This window comes from Ursus maritimus, unplaced genomic scaffold (genome assembly GCF_017311325.1).
Source record: "Ursus maritimus isolate PB19 unplaced genomic scaffold, ASM1731132v1 scaffold_19, whole genome shotgun sequence".
In the NCBI taxonomy this organism is placed as follows: Eukaryota; Metazoa; Chordata; class Mammalia; order Carnivora; family Ursidae; genus Ursus; species Ursus maritimus.
The window spans coordinates 43,690,465-43,704,874 of record NW_024424341.1 but is presented as its reverse complement, the minus strand read 5'-3'; the positions used below and the strand labels follow the sequence as shown (position 1 = coordinate 43,704,874).

At 35.5% G+C, this 14,410-nt stretch overlaps 1 protein-coding gene across 7 annotated transcripts in view; it reads right to left on the bottom strand.

The window, feature by feature from the left end:
• Positions 1-464: 464 nt before the first annotated feature.
• The window catches only part of ZNF568 (zinc finger protein 568), a 42,531-nt gene continuing 28,585 nt past the window's right edge, over positions 465-14,410 (bottom strand). For all 7 annotated transcript variants that reach the window (XM_040632766.1, XM_040632770.1, XM_040632768.1 and 4 more), the window contains exons 6-7: positions 14,306-14,401; positions 465-3,022 (exon numbers count right to left, since the gene is read on the bottom strand). In XM_040632766.1, coding sequence (XP_040488700.1) covers positions 1,440-3,022; positions 14,306-14,401 — 1,679 coding nt within the window. In that variant the 3' untranslated portion in view covers positions 465-1,439. The remainder of the gene's footprint in view (positions 3,023-14,305; positions 14,402-14,410) is intronic.

Genomic DNA, 14,410 nt, shown 5'->3' with positions numbered 1-14,410 from the left:
AATTGGTTGAAAGATGTATCACAATTTTAGAAATGTTAAAATGTGAACAAAAGCATCATAAGATTGATAAAATACATTAATTTCATGTTATATAGTAAACAGGACTATCACTTCCAGTTACTAATTTTCTGGAAATATTTTTGATAAAATAGTTCAGCATCTGATAGGGCATATGGATTTATCATAATATTTTTTTCTATGGGCACAGGCTTCCCCCAGCCCTTAAATTCTAAGAAATAACTACAAAAAAACCCATTAAGACATCCATGTTGCCACTGTGTATAATTAAGATTTTATATGCTATCAATCTTTTTTAAGGCATAAGAATTACAAATAAAGCTAAAGCCCCCTTTGATCAACACCCTCAAACCTAATCTCTTGCCAGAGACAATACTAACAATAATTTGGTATGTACCTTTCTAGCCCATTTTAAACACACACATATTTCAATAATAAAAACATAGTACTGTTCTTTATGATTTAATTCCAATTTACATGAATGTCATTACACAATGTTTTATTTGGGGATCTTGATCTTTTTTTCACTCTACACTGTTTTACATAACTATCCATGTCATAAAATACAGATTTAGTCTGTTATTTTAAGTGCTGTATACTATTCCATTTTTTGATTATATCACACTTTATTTATCCATTCCCCATCAATATTTACCACATTTTTAATTCACATATATATTTCTTATGGATATTTGTGAGTTTCTTTAGAATGAATATACAGAAATGGAACTGCAGGGTCTTTTTGTCTTCTAAAAAATGCTTCCCTCCCTCAAAGTCATGGACAACATTCTGTATTTCCTTCCAAGAACTTGAGTTTGGCTTTTCACATTCCAGTGTTCAAATCCTTTGGAATTCTGTTTCTTTATATATTTTAAGGTTGCATGTAGTTATTTTTTCCCTAATACAGAGAACCAAATACTCCAACAAATTTTATTGGCTGTCATTTCTCTACTGATTCATGATATAATGTCTAATATACACCAAATTCATGTATATTCACTGATTTATTTCTAGGCATTCTATTCTGTAAAATCTGTTTATTTACCTATTCATGCTGTAATACCACACACTATTTAATGACCATAACTTTTGTGTAGTATATGGTAGAAGATGTGTCCTCTCCTTTTTTCAAAATTGTCTTGGCAATCCAGGGACTTCCACTTCACATGAATTTTAGAATCATTTTGTAAAGATCCTAGAAAGTTTGTGTTAGATGTTTGGAACTATATTAGGTCTATAGATTAATTCTGGGAGAACTCACACTTTTATGATATTGGGTTTTTCCATCTGCATATATGATATTTCTCTCGATTTATTAAATTCTTATGCCCTTCAATGAAGCTTTACAATTTTTCATAAAGATCTTGTTCATTTTTTTTTTTTTTTTGAGTTTACGCCAATATGTTTCAAAAGTAAAGCATTTAGTACACTCGGCGTTTCTCACCTGTATGCCCTCTCTTATGTATAGAAAGTGATGCTCTTTGAGAAAATGCTTTCCCACATTCATTACATTCAAAAGGTTTCTCACCAGTATGACTTCTCATATGTATAATAAGTAATGAGCATTGAGAGAAGGCTTTTCCACATTTATTACACTCGTATGGTTTCTCCCCTGTATGACTTCTCACATGAAGAGTAAGGGATGAGATTCGAGAGAAGGCTTTACCACATTCATTACATTTAAATGGTTTCTCTCCAGTATGAATTTTTTCATGCTCAAGGAGATTTTGTCTCTGACTGAAAGCTTTTCCACATTGATTACAATGATAGGGTTTTTCTCCAGTATGAATTTTCTCATGTTCGGTGAGATTTGATTTCTGACTAAAGGCTTTCCCACATACTGTACATGCATAAGGTTTCTCACCAGTATGAATTCTCTGGTGTCTAATGAGGTTTGACATCTGAATAAAAGCTTTCCCACATTCATTACATTCATATGGTTTCTCTCCAGTATGAATTTTCTGATGTGTAATGAGATTTTCTTTCCTGCTGAAGGCTTTTCCACACTCATTACATTCATAGGGTTTCTCAGCTGTATGATTTCTCATATGTACAGTAAGGGATGAACTTTGAGAGAACGCTTTCCCACATTCACTACACACATAGGGTTTCTCACCTGTATGACTTCTCATATGTATAATAAACACTGAGCATTGAGAGAAGGCTTTTCCACATTTATTACATTTATAGGGTTTCTCCCCTGTGTGACTTCTCATGTGTAGAGTAACAGATGACATTCGAGAAAAGGCTCTACCACATTCATTACATGCATAAGGTTTCTCCCCAGTATGAATTTTCTCATGCTCAATAAGGTTTTGCTTCTGGCTGAAGAATTTTCCACATTCTTTACATTCATAGGGTTTTTCTCCAGTATGAATTCTCTCATGTTCAATGAGATTTGATTTCTGACTGAAGGCTTTCCAACAATCCTTACATGCATAAGGTTTCTCCCCCGTATGAATTCTCTGGTGTCTAATAAGGTTTGACATCTGAATGAAAGCTTTTCCACATTCATTACACTTATATGGTTTTTCTCCAGTATGAATTTTTTGATGTGTAATAAGATTTTCCTTCCTGCTGAAGGCTTTTCCACATTCCTTACATTCATAGGGTTTCTCTCCAGCATGAATTCTCTCATGTCTGATGAGGTCAAATTTATGACTGAAGTCTTGTCCACACTGATTACACTTAAAGGGGGTTAGAACATGGGATGAGCAATGGTAAAAAGGTTTCCCGTACTTATTATATTCATAGTTTTTCTTTCTTACACAGTTCTTCTCATAACTAAGTAAATCTAAATTATGTTCCAAACCCTTATCAAGTGAGTCACATTCAAAGAAGTTTTGTCTTGAAGTAAGAATATCTGAGCTCAAAGGAAATATTTTTGTAACTCTTTTACATTCAATGACATTTTCCTTAATCAGAGTTTTCTTGGAGATGGATGTGACTTTCCTCACAAGTGTTTCCTGTTGCTTCTTGATCTGTTCATCAACTTCCCAAACTTCTAAAATGGAGGACCAAAAATTATTACTTTTGAATTTTTCTGCTACTACACTATTAATAACATTTCAGATATTTGTTCCTATGAAGTTGATCTTTTATGCTGACCCTAGTCTCCCAATATGAAAGAAATCCAAAGTGCAAATTACCCTTGTTTCTAAGTTTTAAGAGGTTACCTCCTATAGAAAATATTATGGAGAGAAAACTGACATTGATAGGCCTAAGTAGCTTTGACTGCTTTTAAAAGTATGCTTATACAATGCAGAAATCAGTAACATTAACAGAATTAAGATGAAAGGGTGACCATATAAATAACTGGATAATGAGTCAAAATGACCAGAGGATAAAATTTGTGGTTAAATACAGTGGCTTGAATGTGTATGTTTAATTCCTCCTCTTGCCTAAAATTTCATTAAAATGACAGTAAAAAAATAAAAGGTCAAACCCATAAGAACAAAGGAAATAGGAGTATAAAGAAGGGTGAACAAGAGACTTTAACAAAAGAATGGAGATGAAAGGCATATAGGGAACTGTTAACTAATGGCAGAGCTAAGAAGTTAAAGTACTACAAAGATGCAAATGTCAAGCAATAAAGTGATTTAGCCACAAAACACTGGAAAAGCTAACAAATTAGAGGATTCAGGTACTCAAAAGGTAGAGAGAAAATGTCTGAAGAGGATTAATTTAAAGTCTGAATAGGGAACACTTATACTTCCTGAGGCAAGTATTAGGGATTTGCTAAGTACCAACTTTCCAACCTCATCCTATGGTTTTCCATCCTGCAAAGGTTGAGTTATAACTGTATTTCTTAGACACACTTGCATGTAGGGTTCTGGATGTGATTTAATTATATATTTTAAATCAGAAATGAATTAAAATTAGAAATAAAATAGGCATTTTACCTAAATACTACAACAGAAGTGGTAAGGTTCTGAAGCTCATCGTTATAGAGGCATTTCCCTGGTTCAATCAGAAACCATTTCTTTTTTTTTTCTTTTTAAAGATTTTATTTATTTAGCAGAGAGAGAGAGAGCGTGCGTGCGCATGAGCGGGGGGAGGGGTAAAGAGAGAAAAGCAGACTCCCCGCTGAGCAGGGAGCTTGATGTGGGGCTCAATTCCAAGACCCTGAGATCATGACCTGAGCCTAAGACAGATGTATAACTGATTGAGCCACCCAGGCGCCCCCCCCTTTTTCTTTTTAAGTAAGCTCTACTCCCAACGTGGGGCTTGAACTCACAACCCCGAGATCAAAAGTTGCATGCTCCACCAACTGAGCCAGCCAGGTGCCCCATCAGAAGCAATTTCTTGATCACAGTGGGAAAAGGAACTCACTTGGCAACTCACTTCTCTGATATGACACTGAGACTCATTCCTAAAAGCTTATCCTATAGTTGGTCCTTCATTCCTCACAAAGGTTCTCCAGGACATTTAATACCTTCATATAAATTCCTTCCTTCTTAAATTAGCTGCTAATAAGCTCTTTTCTCTGTAACTGCATCTTCACCAATACCCCCCCCCCAAACCCACACAGGAAGTGGCCATGTATCTACCACCTGAGCAGGAAAAGGGAGGCTTACTCTCTAAAGAAAATGAACTACAAAGGCTCTAGACTTAGGAACAAGTGAAGCAGATGTAAAGGAAGCCTCATACTAAAAAACTAGGAATTATGTAAACTTGTCTACATTGAATGGTAAGATTTCCAATCCCTTTCTGTTGCTTGCCCCTCATGAATGCTGGCATTTACCTCCAGACAGGAGATGAGAAGATTAAAAACAAAAGACCCAAGGAACTGGAATTCTAGAACTGGCATTTGCAACTCCACAAAAAACTCCTAGGTTCTGTTCAAAAAGCATCAAAAATTTGTTAGATTTTTAGAATTTCTTTTTTATCCTTTCATGCATCAAGGTAAGTAAAACTAGTGACACTGATGAATTCCCTATTTAAACAAAGATTTGAGAGTCTCATGAAAATTAAAAATATATAGAAAACAAAGCAAACAGAAAAATTAGGCAGGTAGTAACTCTAGGAATGACAAAATCTATATAAGAATATATAATTAATAGTCATTTCTTGGCTCAGTATAACAGTATATCAACTAAAAGACAAAGCAAGCAGTGAAAACCAATTTAGCCAAAAACTGTGATACATCTATACCCAGAGAAAAAGGAAAGGGGAAGTGGTGGTGGTGCTGTAAGAGTACTAAACCTCATCTTTTATTAATATCAAGTTGATAATAATCAGAAATTACCAAACAGCAGCATATTCAGAGAAGACTAGCTTCTATCCTATCCTTGAAACGCTGATTCTTCCTCCATTGCCTGACAGTTAAGCATTTTTATTAATTTTGGGGTTATTCTTATATTCTTTAAAAACACATAAATTATATATATATATAACCATACACATATGCCATATATATACACACACACATATGCCTCTCCCACTCTTTATAAAAAAGGTAGCATATTCTAAATGGTGCTCTGCACATTGATTTTTTTTCCACTTCTATATCCTGAATGGAAGCATGACATTTCTGCCTTGCTTTATAGTTTTGACATTGGAATCATGTAACTGTTTTACATTACAAAAAAAAAAAAAGTTAAATCAAAAGAGGAAGAAAAAGCCAAAATCTCTTTTAAAAATTGAAAACAAGTGGAAATGAGTAAATCTACATATGAAGTTAGGGCCATAATCACTTCAAGTGATTTTAAACACAGTAGTTTGACCATATCCTAAGGGAGAAAAAGATACAACCAAAGAACATGTGCAGGGGAGGGGTAAAGGGAGAGGGAGAGAGAACCTCAAACAGACACACTGAGTGCGGAGCCCACACAGGGCTCCATCTCACAACCCAGAGATCACCACCTGAGCTGAAACCAAGAGTGGGCTGCTTAACCAAATGTGCCACTCAGGTGCCCCAGTAGTCTTTTTCATTATTAGTAATGCTGATATTATTGTTTGGAACTAACTATACTAACTATAACTATACATACTATATATACATAACTATAACTAACTATACATACAGAGAGAGAGAGAGATACCAGTTTGGGCCCTCAAGGGACATTTGGCAATGTCTGAAAGATCTGGAGATATTTTTGGCTGTCACAACTTGGGTAAGTGGGGAGAAAGGGGATTGGTGTTCCCACACCCAATAAGTAGAGGCCACAGAGGTTGCTAAACATTCTACACCCTACTTAAACATCTTACAATGCACAGGATAGTCCCCTACAGCAAAGAATTATCTGGCCCAAAATGTCAGCAATGCCTAGGTTGAGAAATATATATGGATTAAGCAAATAAATATTTTAATGCAATAAAGAGCTATGATTTGTATAAAAGATACAAAAACAAAACAAAAAAGGTAAGAACCACCCTACACTCTTTAATTTGAATTGTATGTTTCAGTATACATATATTTTTTTCTTTCTGAATAGTGTATTTTCCTAGTTTTGTCCACTTACAAGCTCTATAAACAATGACAACCTTGTACTAATGAGCAATTATTGTGCCCAGATTGTGGTCTCCAAATCATTTCTTATTAAAGGAAGCAGGGGTTTTAGAAAAATAGCTATTTTATGTCTGTAGCAGGAAGTTTATAAAATTAGCCAAAGAATCCTCTGGCTAATATGACAATTTGAGCATTAAAATAAATACTATATATTTGTTAATAATATGGACTTATTAATATATAACATATCAAATATATTTAAAACATAATTTATATATTTTGTAAATATACAAACATTTTTAAATGTTTTTCCATATATATCATTTATATGCACTGAATCGTATTTATTTTGATGCTCATTATATAAATTTATAAAGATTTAATGTGGCAAATTGGAGAATGCTAGGACACCAATCATTATTTTCAAAGATTTTGAACGGGTGCCTGAGTGGCTCTGTCAGTTAAGCGTCTGACTCTTGGTCTCAGCTCAGGTCTTGACCTCAGGGTCGTGAGTTCAAGCCTCATGCTGGCCTCCATGCTCGGCATGGAGACTATACTTAAAAAAAAAGGTTTTGAAGGAAAGAAGTCAACTATTTCTCTTTCCTGCCCTGCGAAAACTATATTTCAAAGTAATCAAACAGTTATTGACAGAATTTTTTTTACAAACCAAACAGTTATTGACAGAATTTTTTTTAAGTTTTTTTTTTTTTTTTTTTTTTTTTAGTAATCTCTATATCCAATGTGGGACTTGAACTCATAACCTGGAAATCAAGAGTTCCACACTCCCCTGATGGAGCCAGCCAGGTGCCCCTTGAGTTCTTTCTTATGGGAGAATTTCAGCTTATAAAAGCAGAAGGAACCTCTAATAAGATAATAAGATAATGGATCTAGCCAAAGATTATCCTAAGGCTGTTAAAAGCCTTAAGTGAAAAGTTAATACGAATCTCTAAAATAGATGGATTCTGATTCACAACACATGAATCTATTCATCAATTTTTTAAAAGATTTTATTTATTTATTTATTTTGAGAGAGAAAGAGAGTGAGAGCAGGGAGAGAGGCAGAGGGAGAGGAGAAAGAGAATCTCAAGCAGACTCCATGCTGAGTGTGGAGCCCCATGTGGGGCTCAATCCTATGACCCTGATATGACGTGAGCTGAAATCAACAGTTAGACGCTTAACCGACTGAGCTACCCAGGTGCCCCTCTACTCATCAATCTTAATATAAAAGTGGGATAAACCAATCTGATAAGATGCAAGATGATGTACACAGCTCCATCCACAAAGTAGCCTTGCCAAAGAACTGAACTTGAATACAATAAGGCCAGATTATAGGAAAAATGGAATAAAGGAGTATGTAAAACACCATGAGGATGCAAACTGCCAAATCCAGTATGTGGGACATTCCAAAGAAGGGGCTGGTAAAAAATAGTGATAGCCTGTTTTTGTGCAGCCTGTAAGCTAAGAATGGTTTTTACATTTTTAAAGGGTTGTTTAGAGAAAGAATATGAGACAGAGACCTTATTTGGCCCAAAAAGCCTATTTATTATCTGGCCTCCTAAAGAGAAAAATTGCTGACCCTTGTTCTAAAAGAAAAATGACCTTGGGGTGCCTTGGTGGCTCAGTCGTTAAGCATCTGCCTTTGGTTCAGGGCGTGATCCCGGCGTTACGGGATCGAGCCCCACGTCAGGCTCCTCCACTATGAGCCTGCTTCTTCCTCTCCCACTCCCCCTGCTTGTGTTCCCTCTCTCGCTGGCTGTCTCTCTCTCTGTCAAATAAATAAATAAAATCTTAAAAAAAAAAAAAAGACAAATGACCTGGATTCTACACAAATAAAATGTGTGGGGAAAAAATGGGTTGGGAGGGAAGGGGGGTGAGAAATGCTTATGAATTAAAACAGATCTAAGAGATATATCAACCAAATGCAATGTGCTAATCTTTATTTAGATCCTGATTCAAATAAACCAACCATAAAAATATATTCTTGAGACAACTGAGGAAATAGAAACAGAGACTAAATATCAGATGATAGTAAGAAATTATGAGTGTTATTAGGTGTGATAATACTGTGGTTATTTAAATAATTTCACCTGTTAGAGATACATACGATGGTATTTAAAGGTGAAATGTAAAAGAGTTTAGCAAGCAAAACCAAAACAAAACTGGGGGAGACAGATAAAAGAGTCTGGCAAAATGTTGATCACTATTGAAGCAAAGTAATGAGTACTATGAGGATTCCTTATACTCTATTTTTGTATGTTTGAAATGACTATAATAAAAATTTTATAAGTATTTATTAAGAAATAAAGATCAATACTAAAAGAAATAGCTAAGTAAGTTGAAATGAAAATAATTGCCTACATGAGGTAAAATGTGAGGTCAGAAGAAGGGACTGTCATAAGCCTTGTATTTCTATGATTTTTAAAAAGAAGTACATGTATTACTTTGAGAAAAATTAAAAATACATATTAAAAAGGAAAAAGTAATATAAAAGGAAAATGGTAACAGTAGCATTAGGTTATAGAAGCAAATTATAACCCAAGTTCTCATTACTTTTGCCTAGATTAACTGCCATATGATCCTGGGAGGTTTAGTTCTTGTCTATTCTGCAGACAACAAATTAATTTTCACAAGTTTTAACTCCCTTATTTCTGTATAAAAACACTTGAAACTTAGGCTGTCCAAACTAAATCCAGCTCCAAATTGGTAATAACGATGGAGACAGCTTCAACCTTCCATCTAATTGCAAGTCTTTCTCATATGTGCTCAAAGAACAAGGCATAGAAGTATCCAATGAAAAGATCACAAGGCAAGTCATCTTTGTTCAAGATCTGATTCACTGCATTGTTCTAATAGCAGGTGCTATCATTTTATCCTATGTTCATTTCTCCATGCTGAAACTGTCCTTACCAGCAAATCCTGTTGTGTTTTGCTTTTGTTCTTTCTTCATGGCTGACATACTGTTACTCAAAATGGTAATATTCTTTTCTACATTATTAGCTCTATAATGGTTTCTCTAGATTCAACTGTGGGTAACTTAAAATTTAGATAGACATTTTTTAATGTTTATATTCAGTTACCTTCTAAGTACCTGCCTATGAACTACTGTTGTAACATGACTGCCACCAAGCATAAAGCAAAACTACAGCTATAGTTTAGTGATGAAAAAAGGGAAAAAATCTTTTTAAAAAAAATTAAAGAAGTAAAAAAAGGGGAAAAATTGAACTAAATTACCAACAAAATTTTTAAAATACAGAAGATGGCATGAAGGTTGGCAAAGTTCAGACTTCTCTGACTCTACACTAGATAACCCATCCTCCATTTCACTAATACCTTAAGGTCTCCCCTTTTCCAATCAGGCTATGCTTCAAATTTTACCCCATGAACATGTCATGCTAATTTTACTCTCCAAAATTTATGCTTTGCTTTTTTCTTAATCTTATGTTTTTCTCATTTTTATGTATGTATGTATTTATTATTACTATTTTTTAGAGAGAGAGGGTGCACGTGCAAATGGGGGTGCAGGGGGAGAGGGAGAGAGAGAATCTTAAGCATGCTCCACGCCCAGTGCAGAGTCCAACAAGGGGCTCAATGCCAGGCCCCATCTCATGACCCTGAGATCATGACCTGAGCTGAAATCAAGAGTCAGACACTCAACTAACTGAGCCACCCAGGCACCCTTGTTCTTCTCATTTTTTAAATAAGTCTAAAGAATTTACAAATCTTACCTTTAAATTTTTTTCAAAAACTTTCTCAATCTTGTTACAACTTCTATAGCCCTTCTCTTAAAACTTTTAAGGCATTTTCTGTCTCAGTCTGTCATTTGCTAAATAAATGCTTCACATGCAATTTAAGATTTCAACAATATCTCATGTTCCTCTGCCCTTTTTATTCTGACCTGAAATCCTCTACATTTACTTTGAAGGTCTTCAAATAAATATCTTATTTATTTACTTATTTGTTTATTTATTTATTTATTTAAGATTTATTTTTATTTATCTGAGAAAGAGCGAGAGAGTGAGCACGTGAGCAGGGGGAAGGGCAGAGGGAAAGACAATCCCAAACAGGGCTCAATCTCACAACCCTGAAGACCATGACCCGAGCTGAAATCAAGAATTGGACACTCAACAAACTGAGCCACCCAGGCATCCCAAATAAATATTTTAAAACAACAAAAGCAATAAGAAAAATCTCTCCAAATATAGCTCTACACCAATCAATTTATGAATCATTAGATGAAGAATAAGATAGTCTTTCTTTTGGTGCATTAAGGCTCAGAAATCAAGTATGAAAACATATATAAGCAGTATGTTTTAAGACTCCAAATCACTCTGGTAGACATAAACTAGAAAGTTAGCTCAAAAATGATGGTAGGTCTATAACGGCTGGAAGTGTTGGGGACCATTTATTAGAAATTGAGTTCCAAGTTAAATGAACCAGAATAGGTAAGAACCCTCACAATTAAAGGCAAAGAGGTGAAGAGTTTCACAATATTGGAGACATTAAATGTTGCCATTTCTGTAGTTAAATACTGATTTAAAGGCAGGGACATAACTATCATGAAGGTACATAAAGGAAAAAGGATCTGTATGTAATTTAGAATGGCTCTGGATAATGTCCAGTGAGAGCTGAAAAAAGAAGTCATACAAAAGACATTTCCTAAAGGAACAGGGAATAAACAATAAACGGCAACTGAGGAGGTATCAGAATCTTTTAGAGAGGAGCAAAGAGACATTTTCAAGAAGGGTGATCCATGGGATCAAATATAGCATAGAGGTCTCCCTGTTTCAATATGGTCAAATTAAACATCTCTGTCTCCTCTCCTCTCTCTGCAAAAGCGAAGAAGAAAACAAAAAGAAAATACATCTTCAGTGAAACTAAAAGGGAGCTAAACTCCAATTCCAGAAAATAAAGAAAGACCAGCAGATAGATTGGACCAGGTAGGAAAGAAACTCGGAGATAGTGGCTGTTCTCTCTCATCTCAGAAAGAAAGCACGGTGAACAGAGTTCCCCCAAAAAAGAAGGTACACTCTGTGGGAAGAATGAACTAGTTACTTTTTCAACAGTGGGATCCAGATGTGTTGACAGTGGTGGCAGGAACATAATGGTCTTCATCTGGCCCTGTCAAATGGTAGAGAAGACAGGGCTAAATAAGAAGATGCAAACAGTCATTATTCTTATATAAGCAGTTTGTTGTCATAGGAGAGCAGAAGGGATACTGCACACTAGAGGAAGCATGCCACTGATAATTTCTGATTTGGAAGAAGTAAAGGGCAAACCAACTCTCAATACAAAACCCTGAAGGATAAAGGAGGTTTATATGAGTGACAAGGGCTTCCTATTCACTCAGAGCATTTTTCTGGACAATCTTCAACACTCTTCTGTAAATAGTTGCCAGCAAGAAATAACCTCACTTAAAGATAAGTAATGGTGATTGTGAAAAGAACCTGCATCAGCTCTATATGATAATGCTAACTAGAACCACAAAACATGAACAACCAAATTGAAATGAAAAACTGATACTGATTGATCAAAAGGCCTCGGAAGTTCTAAAGCTTTAAAGAAAGAGAAACCTATGAGCATCCAAGGTAAACAAATCAAGTCACCTCTGAGGGGAACCAATCAGGCTTCAGATGTCTCCAAGCAATATTCAAAGCCAGGAGATAGTAGAGGATTATCTAAAGTCTTCAGAGAACAGTCTACAAAAAAAAAAACTATCTAGAAAAGAGTATGACTCAAGAATTTTATACACAGCCACATAATAAAGGGTAAGAAAAAAGGTATTTTCTTATGTGCAAAAACTCATGGACTCTAGTTCCCAAAATTTATAAGTTCTATGAGGAAAGGACTTTGTTTTTGTACACTGTTACATGCTCATGCCCAAAATAGTATTTTATCTTTATTGTTACAACTATAAATGTGGTCTTCTTTCCTTTATATCTTCTACTTGGTTGTTGAAGTATATAGGAAAGCTACTGATTTTTGTTTGTTAATTTGATATCCTATCATAGCACTAGATTCTTTTATTATTTGTTATACTTTTTCAGCTGATTCTCTTGTGTTTTTCAGGGATACAATTTTATCTTAAAATAAAGATGAATTTATAGATTCCTTTCCAATGGCAGAAAGCACAGACAGAAAGTACAGTACTGATTTTTTTCTCTTATCTAATAATTAGGTATAAATTTAAGAAATATACAAAAGCTATAAAGGGAAAACTTGGAAAGCATTTCTGAAGGATACAAAGTAGATCTGAACAAAGACAGAGCATGTTCTTTAATAGAAAAATCTCAACATTCCAAATATATCAAATCTCCAAAAGTTAATTTATATATCTAATATATTCCCAATAAAAAGTCCAATAGGTTTTTTCTCTGGAAATAGGGTTGTATCTAAAATTCATATGGTAAAATAACAATCAAGAAAAGCCAGCACAACTCTGAGAAAGAAGTGTATGCAACTGGGAAAGAAAGGGACTCAGTGTTAACGATAAGAGGGAGACTTACTTTTTAATGTATCTTTTGGATTATTTATGTTCTTTAACCAAGTGTGTTTATATATTTTTTTTTTGAGAGAGCAATATATATATTGAAATACATATATTTTTTAGGGAGAGTGAGCAAGTGGGTGGGGGAGGAGCAAAGGTAGAGGGAGAGAGGGGCGCCTGGGTGGCACAGCAGTTAAGCATCTGCCTTCGGCTCAGGGCGTGATCCCGGAGTTGTGGGATCGAGCCCCACATCAGGCTCCTCTGCTATGAGCCTGCTTCTTCCTCTCCCATTCCCCCTGCTTGTGTTCCCTCCTCACTGGCTGTCTCTATCTCTGTCGAATAAATAAATAAATAAAATCTTAAAAAAAAAAAAAAGAAAAGGTAGAGGGAGAGAGAGAATCCCACACCCAGTGTGGAGCCCAACATAGGGCTCAATCTCATGACCCTGAGATCACGACCAGAGCTGAAATTAAGAGCCGGATGCTTAATGGACTGAGCCACCCAGGTGCCCTGAAGTGTGCATATTTACATTAAAAAAAAATTAATGTAATGGAAGGTGGGAATAAGTAGCAACAGGGCACCAATTTCTAGGCCAGAAACTTAAAGCTACATGGGATTGTGAGGGTTGTGAAGTACAATGGGAATTGTAAGTTCTGTTACAGAATACATGTCTATAGCTTTTCAAAATGGAAAGAAATTAAAGGAATTTAAGTGTGAAACAAATATACTTTTAAATTACTACACATCCGTGAAATACTGAATGCATAAGGAAATAAAACTAAAACTATGAACACTAAGGAAAAAGAGAGTTTAAAGATCATAGAGAGGGACAATAATCCTCAAAGTGAGGCCATAAATGAATTAGAGAAAGTTGGCATCCTGAAATCCAATGGGACTACCAGCCCTCTAAAATTCAGAAAAGGAAGATAGCTCCAGTATAGAGAGAAAATAGTATCTGGAAATGTCACAGTAATCCAATCCATTCATACTATTTGTCACCCTAGAAACACTAGGGCCTTTAAGAAAATCTTGGAAAATGATGGGGTGCCTGGGTGGCTCAGTCAGTTAAGCAGCTGCCTTCAGCTTGGGTCATGATCCCAGCGTCCTGGGATGGAGCCCCGTGTCGGGCTCCCTGCTCAGCGGAGAGCCTGCTTCTCCCTCTCCCTCTCCCTCTGCCTGCCGCTCTGCCTACTTGTGTTCTCTCTCTCTCTCTCTCTGTCAAATAAATAAATAAAATCTTAAAAAAAAAAAAGATGTTTAAAAGAAAATCTTGGAAAATGTGAAATGGTATCAACCACATGAACAACTGTCATGTGGCTTTCTCATTCAGAGCTGCCTTTTTACTTATTCACCTGGACAGTGCCTCCCAAGCATTTCTTCCTCTACCACCCATGGCTCCTCTTCCTGCTCCAACTTGAAGATCACATCTGGCTTGGTGACTTGATAACCTATTACAG